Source organism: Cebidichthys violaceus, unplaced genomic scaffold (assembly GCF_023349555.1).
Source record: "Cebidichthys violaceus isolate CVI_PGR_0920_01 unplaced genomic scaffold, fCebVio1.0.p SCAF_10, whole genome shotgun sequence".
NCBI classification, from domain to species: domain Eukaryota; kingdom Metazoa; phylum Chordata; class Actinopteri; order Perciformes; family Stichaeidae; genus Cebidichthys; species Cebidichthys violaceus.
Genome location: NW_027176263.1, coordinates 5408102 through 5432740, shown reverse-complemented (window position 1 = coordinate 5432740; position 24639 = coordinate 5408102). Strand labels below are relative to the sequence as shown.

The window sequence follows — 24639 nt, the reverse complement described above, 5'->3', positions numbered from 1 at the left end:
CATTCAATTCGCTCAGCCTCCTCTTAACATACCAGTTTCATCTATCCATCTTTGATAAATGTGAGAATATACACAAGCAATGACGAGGAGAGGAAGAGGTTGAAGTACAAAGCTTTATTTGAACTCATGACTGAAATGTCAAGGAACATACTGCCCATTTATTCTTTGCATTTAGTTTAGTAAAAGAATTTACTGTGTGCACAAGCATGAGGTAACATGCCGACAGCGATAAAAACTAATATGTGGACATTACAGTGAGAGAAAAGCTAAATTATCCCTAATTAATAGGTTAGAGTGAATAAGTAAACTGGTGTGTTTTTCCTCCCATTAGTAGGTTATAAATATTAAATTCTGTGGTGCTGGTTCAGCCTCTGCATGCTTTTGACTACCGTGCTTCTATTCATCACATTTTGATTTAACACAGGCAACTTGTGACCCTCCTATCGGTCAGGAAGGTGTCCACAAGTGGCAACTTAACAGCAACAATGACAATAACGTCCAAAACACAATGTACAAAATTACAAAATAAATACACTTCTTTTCTTTAAATCCATTTCTTCTGCATTCAAGGCTCACAGAGCTCTTTTTAAACATCGACCGTGGCACTTTACATTACTATTAAGAGTTATTGTTGTTTCCTTGACTTTAAGAAAAGAAAAGCAGTGTCGAAAACATAATTCATGCAGCAAGTGTGGAAAAAAGGCCATCATACTTTTGGTCTAATAAGTTTGCATCAAACTGACCGAAAGAACAAAAGTTGCTCAGTAGGACACTGCAGCCAACAGTTTTCATTCCAGTTGTGGTGAAGCAGAGCTGTAGTTGCACTCTCATGCTGTTGCTCTTATCCGGCTTCTCTTTCTCTTCTGGCTCCGCTGTCCAGTAATGAAGCTGAATATTATTTCACTGCTCATTTAAAGAACATCTTTAAAGCGGGTCCTGCCACCGGACTCTGGTGGAGAGATGGAATGAAATCAAGAGAAACTCAAACTGAGCTGTGCACATGACACCTGCAACGAAAAAGATGGAAAGGATATTCAGGCCAGTGCCAACAATGTGTCTCTATTGTCCATTACTATAATTAAAAGCAAGAACATCAGAAATGACTGTGTTGCCTGGGCTTTTTCAAACACAGCTCAAAGTATTTATACATTAGCAACACTGATTTTAAGTGTTTTTACACTAGTATGGAATGAAAACCAATTTGATGTTAATAAAGGCTTTTAAAGTGAGAAGTGTGCTTCTCCTCTCATGTCTTTGATCAGTGCCACTGACTGAAAAGTTTGGCTTATTGCGGACCACCGCAGAAGGTACAGTATCTCACACCCTGACCCCACAGTGCAGTGATGCAAGTGCGCTTCAGCATCGTCTATGGTGGTTTATGAAGTGCTACAGGCAGCATACGGACTTGATACTTTTGCGTTTCTATTTTGATAAATAGTAACGAAACACAAAACCCCAGTCTGACCCAGAGGGTATGAGCAAATCATTGGGAGTTTGAGGGTGTAAATCTCCAGGGAAGTTATCAAACTCACTCCGTCTCTCCTCTCCCGCCTTCAGCAATAAGGTCAGACAAGTGTTTAATTAATGCTGCCCTCTGACAGGGAGATGCAGCAAGAGGACACTGATAAGGGAAATATACAGTGTGATACTGAATGATAGTGATTAGTCTGAAGATAAAGTTGTGATGCAAGTGAAAAGAACAAAATATTAAACATATTAGTTTCCTTGTAAACTGCAAAAGAAATGTCAAGAATGAAACTGGAGCTCCTCCATCACCCTGATTTCTAGAAATTGAGCCTTGGTGTTTGTTTTAATGTGATCAGTGATTGGGTTTCTCTCATAAATGTCTGAGGTGATACAGTACATCTGTGAATCAGACTGTAGCAGATGTTTTCATTCGGGCATCTCTGAACCTGAACTTCTCCCCAAATTATAAACAGCCCATCAGTGGGATTAACAAGCTGTTAGCATTCAGATAAATCCAGTGAATTGTGAGATAACACTCTGTGCTCTGTGTTCTGCATGTATCCATTATATGCACTGATTAAGTGACCACACACTCTTATCTCCGTGATCTATTCCTTTAAGTGCTCGTTTGGCAACGTGCCTGTGTAGGAGATGTGTTGGCAAGATATGAAAATGATTTACCTTTGATACTTTCGGTGAATGCTGTACCCCACAGTATGTCATTCTGCACTATAGGCTCATGTCGGCCGTTGCTCAGCGGTGGATTGAGGCTCAGCGGAGACACGGCCAATTTTTCTTGGGTCGAACGAGGTCCAGCAGACAAAGTTGTGTCCTTCCCTGCAGCAGCTCTTCATACTGAGAAACAGCCAATCAAAACGCTCCTCCATCCTGCTGGTTCTTGACAGGTTGCAGAATCAATGTCCATAATATTACCTTGTGTTTTAAAACTATTTAAAGTGCATCAGAATCAATAATACTGTCATATTTCCTTCAGGTTGTCTATTAACACTTGGTGAAATAATCAATATTCAATATTTCTTCAATTTTGTAAAGATTAAACATTATTTCCTTGTTTATTCTTTACCATCTAATGAATTGTATATAAAATGGACCCAAATAATGTTATTGTAAATTTATGTTTATGTGGCTACTTGTTAACTGTTTGTAGGAACATGAGTTGCGACGTTATATTAAAGGCCAACATGAGGCTTCACCTTAAGGCAATATTTAACCATTTATGATAAGTTGTGTTTCAAAATACTCTTACAATTATTAAAAGTTTACCTGTATATCAGGTAATTGTGTCAGTAAAAGTTATTGATTTAATTTTATCAATATTTTCAGAAATTAATCAATAATTAAAGTAAATTATATCAATAATGATTCATTTAAAACAATGTAAAATGTATCTTCAATGTAGTTAATTACTTAACTCCGAATTAGGGTTAGTAGTAATATTAAATAATGATTAGTTCACCATTCCTTAATGATGGCTGGTATAAATCATTATGTGCTGCCATGAGTTGCAATAATCAATTGCAATATTATAATAATCATAACACAATGTTATGATTATTATAATATTGCAATTGATTATTGCAATTGATTAAGTCAGTATTAAAAGTGAAAATATTTCACACCAAATTCCCCTCACTCACCATGTCCACCTCCCTCAATATTTATAATATGTGATCGACATGTTTAAAAATGCATAGGCCATCTGTGCACTAGTCAGTGCAAACAAACTTTGGCTAGCTGCCCTCCAGTTTGAATCGAGCCAAATATGGCCGCCACACAGCAGAAGTCTTCACATGTATTTATATTCCCACAGGGCTTCGCTCCTCGCTGGAGTCTGTGAGTCCCGTTCTGTGCCTTGATGCTCGGATCAGACTACAGGCCGACTGCAGAGGTCCTCCTGGGCAGTAGAAAGGTGAGGTAGATTGCACGTTCTTGTCATTTCATACTCGATCCTTCACTGGCATTTGTCATTCTCACATGTTATGTATTGGGAAATTTGGGAATTAAGGTTAACAAGCAGCTCACAAGTTAAAAAAGAAGGAATGTCTCAATATGGACTCGTAAAAAAAAAAAAAAAAAAAAATCAAAAGTAAAGAATGTAGTTAAGACTCTCTCATTGCGTTAGTCCTTAACAATAATGGGTCACATGACAGGCACTTCAGCACCAGGTAAAAACACAGCTGCCCTCCCACCACAGGGGGAGCCACATCTCTCTACACGGAGCTCTCGTCCGGCCTGGGCAGCAGCTGAGTGTGTTTTCTCTTCTCTAAGATCCTGTTGAGCTCCTCGGAGAAGGAGTAGCAGAGCGGTGACGTGCTTTCAGACTCGCTCTGCCTCAGCAGCACGTAGCTGTTGCCGTTCATCCTCCGCAGGACGCTGGGCAGCGTGGCCGACAACCCGTTGGGGAAGTCACACTCTGGAGAGGGATGTTGCGGAGTTGGTGGGAGAGGAGGGGCCGGGGGAGGGGACTCCTTGTTGGGTGATGAGTGAGCCTCTCCAGGGACGATCTGGAGGAAGCCTCCATCCTGGATGTTGCCATTGTGATGCATTGAAAGTCCATTACAAATGCCATTACCGTTACAGTGGCTTGAGACGGTCTTCAGCTCCATGTGGGAGGAGTTTCTGTGCTGTTTTCTGTTCCTGTGGTGCCTCTTACTGTTCGAGTAGGCTGAAGCGGCGGCTCGTAACGAGTACTTCCCTCTGTTGCCCACTCGCAGGCAGAAGCCCACGTAGACGAGCACCACGGTGAGGACTACACACAGGCCTCCGAGGATGGTGATGAGGGACAGATATATGGCCTCCATGTTCCTGGGGGAGAGCAGCTCTGAGTGGGGGAGGAGAGGGGCCGGGGCCGGTGGCCTCTCGGAGGAGGGATGCTCAGTGGAGGCATGCAGGGTGGCAAAGAAACTGTAAGGGTCTTCGGTTGGCTCAACATGTGGGGGAGGGGGCAGGTCCAGGCGGATGGTGATATTGAAGGCAACTATGGCGACGTGGATGTTGTTCTCGACAGCGTAGCAGGTGTACAGCCCGCTCTGGTCCTGCCGGGCCTCGATGATCAGCAGGCCGTCTGTGCCAGTTCTGAAGCCAGAGTTGAGGCCGTAGCCCTGCAGCTCGCTGCCATCCAGAGTCCAGAGGGGCGTCGCCAAGTTTGAGCTGAGCTCACACTGCAGCAGCACGTCATCGCCCACCCGCACAGAGCGGCTCCGCACGACTACGTCTGCAACACAGATACGAATACACAGAGTCTAATTTCACATTAAGTTTACTGGAAAACTCACCAACATAGCTGCTGACTCATTTCATATGGTAATTACTAAACACCTACTTAACTGATCAAAGACTGTCCAAAGTTATTGAGGCATAAACTCCAATTCCATATCTTTTAATTCCTGCCATCGCTTTACCTTGCACAGAGAGGGAACAACGGAGGGGCAGACGACGCTACATTTTATCAGATTGAAATTGTGAAGTTAGAGAAGGCATTTGCCTGCCTTGAATATCAAACCGAATTCTCTCCAGAGATGGCAAAAATGTGATTAAAGAAGGGAAAAGAGGATATTGCCAACGCAGTGTGCATAATCAACTTTCAAAGAGGCCTTCATGTCATCTGATGACAACTAAGCATCTTTTGAGTCCTTCCTAACACATTCTATTTTTAATCTCCCTTTCATCATTAACTGTGGTTAAAGCAAACTTTAAGCAGCAGCACCTAGCTGCAGATGAGATTTCTGCATACCATCTTGTGTGTTTTCACATCCTCTGCTGCCCTGTTTGATGTCCTGGATTAAAGTGGATCTGTAACGAAGGAGAAAACATAACAATAAGTATATTCATGCAAATATTAAACACGCACTTGCAGTAACATTAAAACTATTGAATATTGTTGGTAAGTATATTGAGATCTACATGTTCTCCTATTTGTATTTTGTGTATTTTGTATTTTGTCTCATATCATTTATCGCCTCCATAACAGCTTTCTACCGAGTAAGCAAATCTGTCCAGGTTCAAATCAGTACACAGCTGCATGCTCTGTTCACCATCACAGGCAGCATCAAGTTTCTGCCAGAGATGTGATTATGCAACAGTTCTGGGAGCTGACACTGTTACAGGGCACTGTGATACTTGAGGTTAGTCAAAACAAACACACAAAAGGGCACCTGCAGCGCTTTAATCATCCGATCTCTCACACACACACACACACACACACACACACACACACACACACACACACACACACACACACACACACACACACACACACACACACACACACACACACACACACACACACACACACACACACACACACACGCTTCAGCACCCACCTGTCTGCTTGAGTCATTACGTCCACACACTGGGCTCTATTCCAGGCACAGTGAGGGTCTCTGGCAAAGACGCAGTCGTAGCAGGAGGCGTATCTGTGACAGCTAGAGAGGGGAAGCTGCACCACTCCTGATGGAGAGCCCACGTATACACTCATCTGGTGGCGAGAGAGATGAGTTAAACACTTTAGGACGGAGAGATTACTCATTAAATGTGTGTGCGTACGTGCGTGCGCATGTGATGGTCAAACACGATACCTGTTTTGCTGACAGCAGCAGGTTGTTAACAGGCTGTGCTTTCTCGAACAGTTGAAGCTCCTCGATAATGTGAAGCTGACCCTCGATTTCTACAGCTTTATGTAACCAGCCTTCATCTGAGCGACACACACACACACACACACACACACACACACACACACACACACACACACACACACACACACACACACACACACACACACACACACACACACACACACAGAGGAGAAACATCAGAATTAAACACCATACCAACCAGCAGCAGCCAGTACTACAAACACAGTTAACATGCATTTCTGTCAACCAGTTTCCAAAACAAATCACTGTGTTTTGGATTGATTTATATATAAATTACACTTGAAACTAACACTTAAGATAGGCAATCCACTCGTTTGCCTGTGTTTCTTATCATAGTTGCAGCCGTGGTTGGTGTTTTCGAGAAAGTTCAGACATCAAAGATGTGGAGTTCTCTCGCAAAAAATGTTTTTAATGCAAGAAACAAACTAAATGTAATTGTCCTATTCACATGGTTTATTTTACTTTTTTTAGCTAGTGGGTTTGATTCTCTGTACACTTTTAATGCATTGCTGTATGAGCCACTTGAGCACATATTTGTGTTCTGTATATTGTTTATGGAAGTAGAAGTAGAAATAGAACATGATGTATATCTTTGAATGAACCCTTGTTCCAACACTTTTCCTGCCTCATGGACTTTGGATTTCCGCAAGAAAGATACTTTGCAGACTAAGTGGCCTAAGAAAACGTTGGACACTACAATTGTTTTTGGCAGCTGAGTCTAAAGACTCCTTGAACACATCAACAACCTAATAATCATGGAACAGTATTGTAAATTTGACCAAAACATTAATTGACAAAATAATGAGTTACCATTTTTAACAGGGTCTCTGTTCTCAAATCATAGTGAAATGAATGGAAAACACTGACAGAAATACATCATAGATATATGCAGCTAGTAATCGATACAGCTAGCCTGACCACGGTGACTCAACAATAAGTAAAACAATGGATTTTGGCAGATTTTGCTACCTTTGCCAGGCCTCCTTTCCAATAGTTATGCTAAGCTAAGCTACTTGTAGCTTTACATTTATTGAACAGACATGAGAGTGGAATCAATCTTCTCATTTAACTCTCGACATTTCCCAAATATCGAACTATTATCACACAATTATACCTGACATGAATTCATACACACCTGTGCCCATGTACAATACATGGTATGTTTGTCCATCTAAGCCTTGGATCATGTTTACGGCCATGTGTGTGTAGTCTGTGGTCCGCCTGAACAGAAGTGGTCGTCTGTCTGAAGGCTGGACCTGCCGGGACATCAGAGGATGCCTCCGGACAAAGTTCAGCACATCATCAGGCAGGGAGGTGGAGACGTTGATGCCCCTGGCCCTCAGAGCGTCAGTGATGCACTGCAGGAAAAGAAGCCAAAGAGAGCGATGAGAAGCAAGTCACGAGGCAGGATGTGGGCTGCAGGGAGAAGAGAGACATTTTTGGCTCACATGTAATAAAGTTCTCTGTAAACAGAGACGGATGGTGGAAGGCAGAGAGGATGTCACGAGGCTTAGCGAGATGGTCTGCGGGGGAAAATTAAAGGATCAAGAAGAAAATGCGCGCCTGTGTAAGATTTGGTCGGGGGGGAAAACGCTACTTTTCGCATGGACAACAATGAGACTGTGTGAGTTCAGCATCCGGCTTGAGCTGACATGCAGGCGACTCAGCTCTCTGAGTACCTGACTAAGGGAACATCTTAGCTTCAGCCAACTCCTCTAAGAGGCTTTCACGGTCCCAAGTTAAAGCCCTTGACCGTTCCTTTCCGTTTAATAGCAACGTTAGAATTAAGTCCTACAAAGTGTTGAAATGACACTACAGTGGATAATGTCTGCGTCTGCTAACGATGCCGCGGCCCTGACTGCCGCACTAAGCCATTGTCGCCAAAAGCTACGGGCTGGAGTTAATCGGCATGGAAATGGGTTTCAGTGACATAAGCTGGTTGTGTTTTGAGCCTCATCTTTTCTATCATCTTTCTGCATCTTTTCTTCGTAATCTTTACTTTGGATCAGTTTCATCTTCTCTCCGTTGGCGTATGGGAGGGAGACTTTTCTCCTGTTCTTCATCTTGAGTTAAAGAGGCTGAGAGGGAAGCAGTGTCTGCGTCTTTGTGCATGTGTGTGTTTACCGTTCCAGGTCGTGGGTCAGGGATCTTTCCAGTGTATTCCTTCCACTTAGAGCCAGAGTCCTGGTTCTCCATGTAAGGTCCTTGAAAGGCCTCTTGGACTTCAGACAGAGAGAATCGACACACTGCAGACGCCTTGACGTTTTTCCTACAGAGAGCAACACAGACAGAGTGAGAAAAAGACCAGAGCACAGGCCACAAACAATAACAGCGGTAAACCCAGTGTTGCCATAGGGACAGCAGTTGAAGTACAGTAGATCAGCGGTGCACCTAGAAAGATGCACAGCGGAGGGGGGGGGGGGGGGGGGGGGGGGCACTGACAGAGATAGGAGGAGGATTCATAGAAGTCATACATCTCTGAGAAAAGTAGGAGGGATGGAGGAGAGTGATACAAAATGATTTCAGAGGGGTGTAGTAGGAGTTAGAGCTCAAAAGGACACAGCAGCATCCCAACAACAGAAACGCAGAAAAGATAATCATTGTTTGTTTATGCTTTCTGCACCACAAAACCTTTTGCTTTGGCATAACATTCACTTTTCAGCTGACACACCCCTGCAGTGAATGCACCACATTGAAAAGTGAAAACTAGTTCCTCCAAAGGGCCATTGCAGTTATAACCTTAAAGGTGTTCCTGAAAACAAACTACAGTTTTGATACTGTTGATAGTCTGCATTTTTTCTGCAACAGCCATCTGATGCATTTACATGCATTACTGAAGAATTCAGTAATTATCTCTCTGTATAGTAGCTTTTGGGAATCTCTCTTTTTACGGTGTCAGGGCAGTTTAAGTTACTGCTGAACATAAACATACTTTTTTTATCCACTGTTTCACATTAAATGTGTTTAACTGGCAAACCATGGAGTGACATTTATTGTGAAGCAGTCACAGGAAATGAGTCTTTCACGCGATTCTTCATATAGGAATGCAAAACATCTCCTTTTCAGTATTATTTTCATCAGTGGTTATTTACAGTGTGGAGTTAACAGGTTAACTTCTCCTTAACTTTTTTTTTTTTTTTTTAAACTGCTTTCTAATTAATATTCTCTCCTCAAACTGCGGTAAAACCCCTCGATCGAACTTCTTTTTTTCCACATCGTTCGAATGAAAAAGTTCCCCTCTCTTTCATCTAGTCCCCTACTGTCTCCTCCAACTTTCTCAATGTATCGATTGCTGCGTTTCATCTTTTTCTCACTCTTTTACATTTGCATCCTCAAAGTCCCCGTTGACACACGTTCCCACTCACCACTCCAGGCCGAAGATGCCGTAGAAGAGCGTATCCTGCGGCGTGAGGCCAGGCATGACAAACATGCTGCGCAGCATGTTGAAGTGGAAGTCGTACTCTGGCAGAGAACACGTCAGCCTGGCCTTGAGGAAGGACGTCCACCGTTTCTGGAGAGTTAAACGGCCTCCCCGGTCTCCCTGAGGGAAGAAGGGTGAGGGAGAAAAGGAGAAGCAGACGAGGGAGGGGAGAGGGTCATATGAGGTAAGGCTTGGATAAATGAAAAACAGAGCGAACAATCAACTCAAGGTGGCATACAAGGGGAACTGAGCCCCCTACAGAGTGCAACAGATGGCATTGGAAAGCAATAACGAAACAAGATTATGGCTTCCCATAGGTATTGTGAGACTCCCCACTGTAATCTACAGGTTGGTGTAAAAAAGTGTGTATTTTTGTCCCGCAGTAGACTGCAGCACACCTAAAGAGTGAAAAATTCTTGACACGTTCGTATTGGAAAAGCTTGACTCAAGGCCACGATTCTTTTGGAAATCCAGCAAATGACATCACTCTTTGATCAAAACTTTAAAATGTATTCAGCCTGTGGCAAATTGCAAATGTCACACATGCCGCCGCAGGGCATTTCTATTAAGATGAATAAACAAATATGCTGCCACATCTTCAAGGAGAGAACTTGAGAGCTGACTTGATTTTAAGGTGCCACAGGAGCGAACAACAAGGTTATTATGCTGTACAGTGAGCTCTCGTTATTCTTAACTCCTTCGTGGGCAGCAGGAAATGTAAATCATTCACATTTCAGGCAGCAGAGGATGCTAAACAGTCCGTCTCTCCCCTGCAGTCATCCATCCCTCGCACCCAGAGCCACAGTGACGCTGCAGCCCATTCATCAGCTACAAACTCTGCTCCTCTAATCTCAATGGGGCCATGATACAAATGCATTCCCCATCCAGCCCCTCATCTATTACAGCAACCCCTTCTATCATCATCAAATACTTCACTCAAGCTAGACTTCTCTCCTAATTGTGAATCATATCCTGCATCCTTTTTAAATCTACACTCACCTTACAAATGCGAGCCACGCGTGCCACCCTGCTGTGGCTGTAGGTTGTCGTTTGCTCCTGGCTCTTCTCAGTGAAGAAGTAGTAGATCTTATCATCATCGCCAGTGCTGCTGCCCAAACTCTCCCTCACGAGCGCCGAGCTCACAAAGTCTGCCTCTGTATGGGGGAGGAAAAGATGCACTGACTAATGCTGTGTTGTTGTTTCCTTTTTGATGAAGGAATTAACAACCTGCCTTTGATACCCTATAACTAAGTATAGTAGTTTCCCCAAACATAATTATTAACGTAATATTCTACTTGTCTAACCAAAAAACAAAACAGTAAAAAAAAAAAAACCACATCTTTAACAGAGGAGATGGCTACTTATAAGACAAGAGAAAATGAATGGTAATCCAAGCACTAACACAGTTAGAACAGATGGTGAAAAAAACAATAAAAGGAGAAGATGTTATCTGCAAAACACAACGATTTGAGTCATTTAAACCCCAAACCAGGCTTTGGGAGGAATATAAAAACAAACATAAGAGTCCAAAGTCATTCTAGTGGCTTTGTGAGGCTGTGCTTAGGCACAGTTGTACTTTACGATAAACGCCAATGCCAGCATGCTCACTATGAACAGGTATAATGTTTATCATGTTCACTATCTTAGTTTAGTGGATTAGCATTGATAATTAGCTCTGAACACAAACAGCTGAGGCTCATGAGAATGTCATATATATTGGACAAATTGAACGGATGATGACGCAAGATGAAAAGTTTAGGGATCATCAAGTTTGTGTGTACCAGATTCATGACAAGCCTTCAAAAAGTTGTTTTGTTTAAAACCACAAGTGAGAACCTAACGGTGGGTCTAGTGGAAAAGTTCATCAAAATCCAACAGACAACCTAAAAATATCTGTCAACAACAACAACAACAACAACAACAACAACAACAACAGCTGTTGCCAGCGCAAAGGCATAAAAATATAATTGTCAATGTAAAACTAAGTTGTAGCGCTTTAACAATAGTTGGAGCAATCAATAGAAGTACAATAATGTATTATTGATTAACTGCCGCTGATGAAAATCAGTGTCTAAATTGCTTCAGCAGATTAGACCACCCTGCCACCTAGAAATGCTGAAGGGCTTTTATTATTCCAGGAGATTAACTCACCGTTCAGCCAGCGTGTAGGGGCATCTTCTGTCTTCAGTGTGGGGGACGGAGAGTTGCGGCGGATATCTGGAAAGCTCCTAAACTCGTACTGGGAAGCTGTATACATCTGCTGGTCTAGAGGAAAACCAATGGATCAGATTCTACAGTCTTTTGGTAAAACTCTGGAGATGACTGATAACTGTTGAAAGGCATACCGATGATGAGGGCAGTGAAGCCTGTCGTCGGGCCGTAGGGACATTTGTCTCTGCCCTCTTCAGGCTGAGACGACATCACAAACTTCTCCTCATTCTATACAGGACAAAACATTTGGGTAAAGAGGAAGACATTTAGTCCCACCGTAAAACCATACATAAGGGAATCACAGAGATATAAGAAATTAAATATCAAAAGGGATTCAACAGCAATGAAAGGTCTGTAATGTGTTTTGAATTGACATACTATGTATGCACAGAGGGGTCTGAAGGCATGAGTCCCACACATGTAGAGATGAGTCGAGTTGAACCTCTGGAGGAAGCGGATGTGATTGAAACACTCCGTCTGGAAGAGGATGAGAAAGAAGGAAAATATTGTGTGTGTGTTATGGTGAAGAAACGATTATCAATACATAGGAGAGAAGCCAGTACGAAAAGATGAAAAGAAAGGACTTAGAAGAACTAAATGCCTACCTTATTGTCTTTTCCCTTGAGCAGACACTGACGTTTTTGCTCAGAGGAGGCTTCCCATTCAATCTAATACACACCACATATGATACAGTGAGACAGGAAGAGCACACAACAAATTAGATGGTTTCACATCACTGACCTCCATACATTTTAATAAAATACAACAGATTTGACAGCAGATAATCAAGAGTAATGTGGGAAGTCATTGCGTTGTTGAACAGCATCGAATCTTTTTAAACTCTTATGACACAAAGACAGTTGTAACAGGTGCATTTACTGCAGGAGTGTCTGCAAGGGAATGTTACACACAACACATCAGTAATTATACCTAATGACAGACACCAACGCTGTATTAACATAATTAGCATTACAGCTTAATGTCAGGTTGTCACCAGGTAACAAACACAGCAGCATGACGGGGAAAGAGGATTTTCAGCTTCCCTGGGTGTTTAAAGTGACGGTCAACTTTGAAGACATTATCCTGCAGCATGCCATAGTTTGAGACTCAATCCCAGCAACTAACATTTAAATGGTATTTGATGTTTTCTTTAAATCTTTAAATACCATCTGTTATGCTATTCTGGATTCTGTCATTACTTTATTGCACATGGATGCATTGTTCATTGTGAATAACTTGTGCATGTTCACGCCATTTGAGACCAGATATGTAAATATTATATAGAAAGGTAACTAATGAGTGTAGAGTCATTGAATGGCAATGGCAGAATCTCTTATAAATTCCAGCCATAAATAGTGTCAAAAATTGTGTTTGACATGAAGAGAATTGTGAGGATCATAACTTTATATTATAATCACCAACCTGGAATATGAATCAGAATCAGAATGAACCTTTTTAACTCTTTGTTGGGTCTGTGGGGTTTTAAGTTAAAACTGGCAACACTAGATTGAGGTAGATAGTATGCTAATTACTGCATAAATTAGAAACAATTTCTGTGTCAACATACTCCAATGTGTGGATGAGATTAACATGAATTCTGTATCTATTTAGAGTGAGACGATACAGTAGTTAGTTTTCTGTTTTTTTCACATTAATATGTAAGTTTATGCAGCAATATGCTCAGGTGGTGAAACTGTGAGTTACTGTGCTAAAAGTAACACAACTACACACAATAAACAAACACACAAGGGGGTGACGTGGGAACAAATAGTTTTGCCTCAAAAACGAAATAATGTTGCCTCAAAAAAAGTTCTTGTGTTGTGGAATACAAATGAAGTTGTGGCAGAGTTAAAGATATGGCAGCGGAGGTGCAAAACATGAAGCGACACAGAAAACAAACAAACTCACAGTGAGAGCAGAGCCGGCTGAAATGTCAGAGGCATTGAGAGCAAAAACAGCCCCGCGGGCCCCGACGAAGAGACGCTCACTGTCAGCCTCCAGCAACATGGTGCTGTAGCTCACTGCAGAGGACTGGAAACGTCTGCAGCCCTGCAGACCTGAGAGAGGAGGAGAGAAGGAGAGAAGGAGAGAAGGAGAGAAGGATTGGTTGTTAATGAACATGACTTGTAACACTACGACTGGTTCTGCTACATCTACTTATCAAAACAGCTCTAGTGTCCTTAAAATACATAACGAGACGACACACTGAAAGTCAGAGGGAGCAAAAACCGACAGACAAAAACAAGTTTTTCTTTTGTTGTTGAGCTTCCACTGATAATATCGGGATCATATCCCCGGTGTGATTATTGGACATAGCAGCCTGATTCTCATTCATATGGCCACACACACATTATCACCTGGGAATATCTCTGCACAAACACTGTCCACTGCTGCTTTTCAAAAGCTTCCTCTGTTCACAATCATATTTTCTCAAATACTCCAGGAATGGACATATTTATCATCTGTAGCAACACTGGAGTGATTTCTATATTATGCAGCACACCTAAACACAAACAGATTATATTGTCATCTGGATTTTTATGTGATAATTTAAACAAAGAAACCAATAAAAAAAAACTAGACACCCGAATGCCTTTAGAAGAATTTGCATAAAGTTCTTGCCATCAGAGTAAGGACATTTTAAAAGCACAAGAGTGAGAGTTTTTTCAATCAAACCTGACAGCATGAGAATAAAGGGAGAAACAGAAATCTATTCATCGCTTGTGATGGATTTCTCTCTGTATGATTGCCGAACGTCAGTGCAAAGCGCTAAGAAGGCCTCGCTCTTTGACTCTGAGGGACTCGCTTCAAATCAGAGATTCTTTTTTTAGACTGCAAGAAAAAATAATTCTATTAAACTTCATTGTACTGCAGCTGCACAGAAAATCACTTTCATGACCTCAAAGTTCGTTGCTTTCAGTCAGAAATAACAGAAATACAAACCCACACACAACAAAATGGGAAAAGCAAGATCTTTTATCATAGCTGCTTTTTAACAGTAGCGATGCTTTAGGGTAGGCATTTCTGTCATTACTGTTTATCCACCGACTTTCCCTTTCATTGTTAGTGCTGAAATGTTTAGTCAATTATTAATTAACAGAAAATTAATTGACAACAATTTAGTCTTTTATTAAGCAGAAAGGCCACAAAGTTTGAAGGTTTCTGTCCTATCAAATGTTAATATTTATAATAGCTAAATTAAATAGTAAGATCTTTTTCGAAAGAAAGACCTGAATAAATAAAAACAAACCTCGCCAGACAAAAAAAAAAAAAAAAAAGGACAAATACATAACCGGACAAACAGCACATACAGCATCAGTGAACATTGATGTCTTTACATGACAATGCATCCAATAGTTTGCACTCAAAACCACAAATATCAACCTCATGGTTTCGCTAGAGGAAGATATTTATTTGGTGGATCATTGTCATACATAAGAGCTGATATTTGCTGTTAGCTTAGATACAAAATCCTTTAAATTTGGTGTTTTCAGCCTCACAAACATAATTTATACATAGCACTGACCAGAGATGCAATTACAACCTCACCATGGACAATAAAAGCCAAGGGATTATGCTTATCCCACACAGCTCTGCTGAGGAAGGAGAAGATAATGAAAAGAGGCCCAACACAACATCAGATTTCAGAGATCCACTTCTGCTTAATGTGGGTTTCTGTGGTTTGAGGTTTTATTGCTTTGTGTGCATGAACCCTGTCCAGTTTCCCAGGCTATATTGGGATGCATATGTTTCGACAGGACGAGACAGTAATGAGGTTCACTCATACAAACACTCAGCAAAGACGCACGCTGTACAGCGCACACACACACACACACACACACACACACACACACACACACACACACACACACACACACACACACACACACACACACACACACGTCATGTCATGTCATGTCATGTCATGAGGTCACTCGCTGCAGTCCTGAGATGCCAGAGAGTTATGCAAGTCCTAAACATACGATCTATCAGGACTCATGACACCACAGTCAACAGTCACAGGGGCATGTTTTAACCTACAAAAGATCCCCACAACTGTTATGTGACCGCATGAAAAATGACAGCAAAGCTTTAGTTTAATGTCTAATTAAAATATCTGATGTGACTAACGCTGAGCATACTTATCTATCAGCTGGGGTGGAGTGTTTACAGCAATTAAAAGCAATAGAAACATGATAGCGAGACACTTTTTCTGCCTATTGGTCTACAGTAGCTCAACTCGAAAGTGTCAGACTTCCTGCTTCCTCGACCACTTCTCTTCCACACTGAAGACTGCATGGTTATCAAGTAAGCCGTCATTAAGATTCCTCTCAGCTGCTGCAAAACACAATCCACACTGCTCACTTCAGCAGCAGCAGCAGCAGTCAGTTCCCCTCCCAGACTGCTCCTGGGTAATCAGGTGTCTACTTTTCCTCACTCATTCTCAGCAGGAGGAAGAAGAGTACTACCTGTGTGGGACTTTCAGAACAACACCTCTCCCTACGTGATACGAGTGCCTCATTGTGAGTGAACACAATGCATTATAGCACAGACAACGCCTAAGTTTTCCTCAGTGTAATCCGAGCAATAGGACACACAATGCCTGACAGCTGGAGCCATGTCACTGAAAACTACCTCGCTGAGAGTGAGACGCAGCAGAGGAAGATTTATTAACTGTATCTTACAAGATCGTGAGAGAAAAGACCCGTTTGATGCATTCCATAGGGAAGCAGAGAGAGAAGCCCAGATAATATTATTACCTGAGCAAACACTTGGAGGGACCTCAGCTGATCAGCACAGTACACAGTGTTCAGACACACACACACACACACACACACAAACACACAGTTGAACCTGTAGGCGACGGGCTGTGACGTGACAGCCTTAAATTCATTGTCAGGTCTGTTTACGGTCGAGCGTATCCTGGCGGGCCGACAGGCAGTGCTGAATAAACAAAGTTGAATCCACTGACTATAATTCCCAAAATACCTGACAGGTTGAAATCAGTGTGCGTAATGAAAAGGTATTTAGATGTCTTTTCATTCTTTTTAACAACCTGCTATCTCTCTGTTTTGACAGCTTTTAGCATCTTGTTCCCTCAAAACTGTGAATTCGTCAAATTAATAACCCATAATGACCGTCCCTCCCTCAAATTTCTTTCACCTTCTTTATGGCGACGTTGCGATGAGGAGTGAACACGGCTTGTGTATGCGTGCGTGTTTGATTTAACTACCCCACACAAGTTTGGAGGCTTTGCCTTCTTTAGGTTGCTAAGAAACAGAGATTAAATGGATTAGAGGTAAGTTTGCATATCGAAGTCTTCTCATCAGGAGGAGGGACGCAAAAGAAACAAAGACCAGAGGGAAAGGAATTGAAAGAGGTCAGAGAATCAATGAAAAGTACAAACTAATATAGACAAAATGAAGGAAAAGAGACAGAGCTTAGGTGCTGAGGCAGAGAGATGCATGGTAGAGGAGGAGGAGGGGTGGGGGGGTGGATGAGAGAGTGACGGGGCAGCAGACGAGGAGATGTGTAGAGGTGTAGGAGGACCTGTGGGCCGGCTTCAGCACTAACCGATGATTTACAGAAAGTGAGATAAAGGTATCAAGAGAGGTTCGTAGCAGGAGGGGAAAAACATGGATAGAGATAGTGTAAGTAGGTGATGTATGAGAGAAAGGCAACGGTTTAGAAAAAGAGAAGGGGAGAGGAGAGGAGGGATATTGTTCTACGAGTAGATCTAACAGAGTAAATTTGGCTGCAAGTCGAAGGTGAGACGTGAGAAAATGTCTTTCACACGTCTGTGTATCAACAAATAAAGTCCAGGATCAAATAACAGTACTGTTTAAGGACACACACACACACACACACACACACACACACACACACACACACACACACACACACACACACACACACACACACACACACACACACACACACACGAAAAATGACTGTATACGGCCATCTTACGCCATACTACAATAGTTGTCATGGTTACGCTGCTCCTAAACTACCTCCGGTGGTGTCGGTCTCCCTGGACGCTCCGCATAGATCCAAGTGTGAAAGCCATTCACTCATGTGCCTCCGGCTACATGCCATCACTCACACAAGGTAAATCAATTATAATCACACTTTGGTAAAAAAATAAATTAAAAAAATCATGATTTGCAGAACAGTAGGTGTAAGAATTACCGGAGGCGAGCGGGTGTGTGTGCACAAGGTGGTGTGCACACAAATGCGATTGAGTGGAGAGAGAAAATAAAGAAACTGAAAACAAGATCAAGAGAAAGAAGACGGCACCTGCAATAGACTGAAGACACTGAACAATATAAAGAGTTTCTCCCCAAAAGGAGATAATCTGTATTTAAAGAAACATGTTACTGCTGGTCTGAATGTAAAGCACTGCATTAATATTTGAGTTATGAGCAATCTTAAGATATTTAACTAAAAAACAGTTCAACGTTTGACTGTCAAATGATAAAGATTTGACCGTTGGACAGGAACATGTTGCACCATAAGCTGTTCAAGAATCCGTGTGCTTGAGTTCTTGCTTACCACTGTTCAGCACGGTGATGCGTGGAGTCACGTCCAGGTCCAGGGGCGTTCTGAACGGGTAGCCGGCTGCCGCACACACACAGCAGCTCAGCAGCAGCAGCCGCACCGCAGAGGATCGAGCTCCCTGCATCTCCGTCGAGCGTCTCACGGGACACACACACACACACGCACACACACTCTCCGACCAGGACGTATACACATGCAAAAGGCACTCACACCAACATATTCACCCAACGACTCACAAACACCCACTCACTGGCAGGCGGCCAAAGAAACCTGAAAAAAATAAGAGACACACACACAAAACCATCTGTGTTAATAGTCATGTACAAAAATAACTTAAAAAGTGTCACCTCAGAGTAAAAGTTGAAAAAGAAGGAAAGCTGGTGAAGTTGAATGTCCAGGTTCAAACATATTAAATAAGCTGATGTGGAGGATTTCACAAGGATGACGACAGAGATATGAAAGAGACACAAAGTGCATTCGCTCAATAAAATATTGGGTGCTTTTCGTAGATCAATGCTGCTGCTCGAGACCGGGGGCCGGCTCTCCACGTTGTAAAGTCTTGCAGTGTGCAAGCAGCAGCTGCCCAGTACAAACACACAACGGCAAATATCATTAACCAAACGATGACCGGCAAACAGAGCTACGTGCCGATGTCACAAGCAAACACTTGAGAATTAAAACGCTGGTGGGGTCGATAAGATATGAAACCGGTTCAAACAGTAGACGCCCATGAGAGGAGCCAAACGCATGAGGGGAGAGATTGTGAAATATGACCACGACTAAGGTGTGTGTGTGTGTGTGTGTGTGTGTGTCAATCACATGGACCAGTGCATGTACACCAACACTGAAAACACATTCCATCCACTGGAGCATACCCGTCTTTCTTTATATACACCGCCGTCTCTAAAAGGGACAGTTCACTCCGAAATCAAAAATGCATATTTGTCATCGTACCTGTAGTGCTATTTATTACTCTAGAACAGACCATGCTGTGAGCAGTTTCATGTAGGAATGATTGCTGAAAGAATACCTCCAAAATTAGGCAACTCGCACCATAACCTAGATGGATAAATACAAAATTATGCAATTTAGATTTTTAACTGTCCCTTTAAAATTATTCTGCATTTCCAAATGTAAACATCCACACTCCTTAGTGCTTTACTTCAACAAAGAATGCCTCTTGCACACTAAAGAGCCAAATGTCCAGGGAGGCTGCTTGTTCCTTCTCTCACACACACACACACACACACACACACACACACACACACACACACACACACACACACACACACACACACACACACACACACACACACACACACAGGTGCAAAGAAAAGAGCAGAAAAGTGCAGCCATTAGCACAAGCATCTGTGGTGACTTCACTCTCACAGAAAGTCCCAGCAGTCCCTCAGGGTTGACACCATGACAACAGCTGGCTTGAGCATTGCATAATGTGACACACACACACACACACACACACACACACACTGCAGCAGGTGTGTGTCAGAGAGACACTCTGCTGGTAGTAACGGTACACTGAGGTTGCCAAACCAGGCTGAGATGCTGAACAGCAGGATACTCTCAACTACGGCGTGGTAGAAGAGGAGCAACACTTTCTGGACACCAAAGACCCTCAGCCTACGAAGGAAGTGTAGCCGCTGTTGGACTCTAGTGCAGACATTTTCTACCTGAACACTCCATGTCAGTTTGTTGTCAATGTGTATGCCCAGGTATCTGTAAGAGTCAACCTGTGCTATGTTCTGGTCGTGGTGAGTGGTCTCCAATGTATTTGAGGTTGACTACCATCTCCTCTGTTTTCTTGACGATGAGGAAGTGTCTGTCGCACCACTGGACAAAGTGCTGAATCTCATGTTTGTATACAGCTGTATCTGATGTGTCAGACATGAGACCCAGGATGGCTGTATCATCAGAAAACTTTATCATGTAATTGTTAGCAGTGCTGCATGTGCATTCATTAGTGCACAAGGTGAACAGGACTGGCAAACTGAGGCACCCCTGGGGGGCGCCGGTGCTGATGGTAACATGTGATTTTAGTCCTAAACATGGTGTAAATCATAGTGAAATCTACTTTCATTGTTTATATATGTTTATGTTTATATATATATATATATATATATATATATATATATATATATAAATAAATACATAAATAAATAAATAAAAAGGACCACAGTTGTGGTTTTGCATGTTTCGGCCGATTAATTAACAAACCGTGTATTATTTCAGAACATTTCCAAAAACAAACTAAATGTGTTTTTAGATTAATATTCTATCTTTCTGTGGTCACCTGTGTCGGTGGATTTCTCTGCAGAACTCAGAAGAGAGACGTGAAACCTGCAGTAGATTTAAGTAAAATATATTGAGATAATACACATCACGCTGAACATTTATTCATTGTTGTTTTTAGATAAATTGCACAGTGATACACTTGCAAGTAAGGACTGTTTTGCTAATTAATCTGTGTTTGGCCAGTAAAAACAATAAGTTATCATGAACGTCCTGGAAAAGGAAAAGTTAATTAGTTTAGCGCTGAAACAATGAAGTGATTAGTTGTCTGACAGAAAAGGAACCATCAACCATTTGGTGTTTAACTCAGTTTTACTACATTGTTAAAAGACGGTCTCTGACTAAAGCTTGCTTATTAAAAAGATTTTGGCACTGGCTCCGACAACTTTTGATGGGTATCTTCCACTATTTTGTGACATTTAAATAGACTGAACGATTAATCGATTAATTAAAAAAACGTATTAATAAATAATCATTACTTGTCACGTACTTGCATTAAAATATGACTTCTGAGCAGCAAGATTATACATTCTTGGATGTTGGACTTTCCCAAAATACACTGGAAGAGTTTATAAAACCGTCCCTGATCATTATTTTTAGGTATCTGTCAAAGGATATCTCTACTGGAGTGAAATTCAACCAATGGCTAGAATCAATCTAAATGCTTTGGAAATGTTAAATGTAGGAGGGAAGAACAATGTACAACTCCCTGACTTCTAAACATCAGGATCATTTCACAACACAGAGAAAACAAGGCTGCTTTTACAACTTCCTGAAACGAAGCCATTTGGGAGACACCACTTTTTAACTAGCGTCTACTTTTTAAAGTTTTTACAGCTCTATCTTGTTCCCAGTATGGCAAATATACCTTGGGGACACCAATTATTCCAGCTGTACGTTCTTTCAGGATGTGCTGCTTCTCCTGGGGCCTGTCAAACTCTGTAACGGTGTGTCAATCGGCCTCTCAGCCTCGTCCAAGCTCCCCTTAAAAAGATGGCAGAAGAGGTGCATGGAGGGGCTCTTTGTAAGTCATTTATCTGACTCATGCACACCAAATCACATGAATGGACTGCCGGGGTCTAACAGTCAATCAGTCTGTCAGTCAACTGATGAGGTCTCATAATGCTGAGAGGAAGAGGAGTCTATTCAGATGTAAATATTTCACAGGAATACGATGGAAAGAGAGAATAAAAAGAGAGAAATCGGAGAGCAAGGAGGTAAAATGCTGTCTGAACGTCCAGCAGCGCAGAGCAAAGAGACAGTAATTGTGACATTACTGATTCTCTTTCATCTAAAAAAATCCAGATTAGTCCCGACTTGCTCCGAGTGCCCCGGATCCCCTAAATGCAGAAGGTTTCAATAGTTAATTGGCCACTGAGCACACCAATAAAAAAAAATTTAGAAAATGTAGAAAGAGACAAGTCGAAGATAAAATGAGGGCTGGCCCGGAGGAAATCCACAGTGACTGTACCACTCACGACCTAACCTTTCTAATCGGTCCTCCTCCTGATTTCGCTGCCAGCTCTCAGTCCCATGACATTCATTCACACAGATGGATTTATATCAGGCAATTATAAAGTGTCTATGAACCTGCCTGAATGGAAGAGACTAGAGCACTGCGGTGGTGACAGCTCCATCCACAGACGATCGTCTCAAAAGACTAGAAATGCTCTGTTTTTTTGTTGGATGTGTGTGTGTGTGTGTGTGTGTGTGTGTGTGTGTGTGTGTGTGTGTGTGTGTGTGTGTGTGTGTGTGTGTGACAAATAGTAGAAAAGACAGTCAAAGCCATTGAGCTGTGTTTCAACTGACAGACAAACTGCGTTAAAACACACTTGTGTCACAGACAAGAGGAAGCCAACTGAACTCTACTTGTTCCCAGTACTGTAGCTTTACACTCTGTACAGTCACTCTGTGAATGCAACACTGAGCTCTGTAAACCGACACTGGAGATACTATGACAACACGATAAAAGGAGACACAACCGCGTAAGGTCAGTGCGTTACTGAAATGTTCTTTACCGCCATTTCACAGCTTATTTGTGTCATTTGTTTGAATCTTTCCACTCTGGAGTTAACAGCCGTCTAAAGATGGCAATGATTGAGAGTCTAAAGTCTAAACTCGATGTTTCTGGGGGTCTGGAGGGAAGTTTAGACACTCAAAAACACAACTATCAACCTCATTTAAGAAAATGTGAGGCATACAGTCAAATCATGTCTTTAAACGTTTTCATTTAGAGTATATGGAATTCCAAATTGGCCTCGAAAGGGCTTCATAATCTGGCTTTAGAGCCTTGATTTGGTGAGGAAGAGAGCGACAGAGGAAGAATCCCACTTCCAGCATGGACAGACATACAGTAGATGTTGACAGGAATACCAATAGTTATTAGTAAGAGTATTATTTGGACAAATAAAGTGCAAACACTTGTTTGGTATATGGAACGCGGTGTGAAACACGGTCAAACATTTGAATAGCTTAAAACCAGTTGAAGAATTGAAGGGGGGGGGGGGGGGGATCAATTATAGAAAGAGAACATCAAGGACACAATCTACATAACAATAAGATACTTTGTGTTAAATGACCACATCTTTGCATACATTCCAGGAGTTTCATTCCATTTACCACATCACTGCATCTTGAAGCAGGTAGATAAGTGAGTCCAATGGGTTTCCCCATACTAAAAGGATTACATCACAGTCACAAAGGATATGGCTGATTACTCATCTTTAAACAGATCAATCATGCTCAACATCATCAGTGTGTGTTTACAGCTCTGGTTTACTCTAATCAGAGCTGTTTTTTGCTAAATCTTTTCCATGCGAATCACAGAACGCAGCTTTACTCATTGCATGTTGCCCAGTTCGCCCACATCCCTGTTGATATATATCTCACGGATTGAAAGTCAGTCCACCAAATGAAGCCCCTGATGAGTTGTAACGCGGTGGTGCAGTAAAGTGAAGCAGAAGGGGTCACTGGGTGCTTCAAATACAGCAATGAGCCAATTGTACACACATTTATGATGCCAATTCTGATAACTTACACCTCTCTGATCAACTCCTCGGCAAATATCCCACAATGAAACGTAAATGATCCTATATTTTAATAAGAGGATAGCCTATTAAAGCCTTTACATATTATAGTCCGCACAGGACCATTGCATAACTGTCATAAAGATTTTAGGAGATTACAAATATTCCACCTCGACGACACAGAATCATACCACACCACAAGTATCACTGTAGGAAACATTAAGATACACTCAAAGGTATTTTTCTGTGGGTTCAGCAGCGGTTGTGAAATATGAAGTGTGTCTTACCTGAATCACGTACAAATTCCCCGAAGAGAAAGATACGAACGTTTCCTTGAGCTCAAGATAATCCAAGTGGACTTTAAACGCCGAAACACCCTCTGAAACACACAAACACCCACTGAACGACAACGAGCACTAACAGTGGGACTGACTCGAGGCTCTTCTCCACTCATGTGCCGTCACAGGTGGCCCGCCCTCCCACGACGCTTCACCACTTCTTCTCCACCTACCTCTGAATCAGGTAGGCCGGTCGTTTTTTTTTTTTTGTTGTTGTTGTTATTCGATAAAGAGACGGTTCCTGGTTCGCTGTGACACTTTTGTTTGTGGGCTATCGGTATCACGAGATCTAGCCAGCGCGAGGACAGTCACAGTATTGGGGCAAAGTGGATGCAACCTGTCCAATCAATGCTGCAGGGTGGCGTCACACTGACACCTAGCGCGCACAGAGGGGATTACACACAACCAGGTGTGCTGATTGTAGGACGTCACATACGTTTGACTGATCTGACCGCACATTATTTACGACTGTGGATTCTACATTTTGTACGCCCTGTATTTATTCAGTACTGCATACTTTTCAACGTCGCATACTTTTTATTTGTTTTACTTTAAGTACACACTGCAGCTGCTCTAGCTAAGTACACATTGTTGCATTGGGACATACTTTGTCATAACATTTCACCTCGAAC

The 24639-nt window shown here is 42.1% G+C and overlaps 1 protein-coding gene across 1 annotated transcript; it reads right to left on the bottom strand.

The window, feature by feature from the left end:
• Positions 1-99: 99 nt before the first annotated feature.
• LOC137880574 (semaphorin-4G-like) lies at positions 100-24436 on the bottom strand. The gene is made up of 16 exons (XM_068721990.1): positions 23957-24436; positions 18331-18606; positions 13684-13832; positions 12381-12443; positions 12154-12252; positions 11910-12003; positions 11716-11829; positions 10564-10718; positions 9509-9684; positions 8268-8412; positions 7279-7501; positions 6066-6181; positions 5811-5965; positions 5222-5280; positions 2149-4702; positions 100-1007 (listed from the first exon to the last, which is right to left on the bottom strand). Exons 2-15 carry the CDS (start codon positions 18458-18460, stop codon positions 3699-3701), a joined length of 2682 nt encoding a protein of 893 aa, XP_068578091.1. The 5' UTR covers positions 18461-18606; positions 23957-24436; the 3' UTR covers positions 100-1007; positions 2149-3698.
• Between the last annotated feature and the right edge of the window lie 203 nt (positions 24437-24639).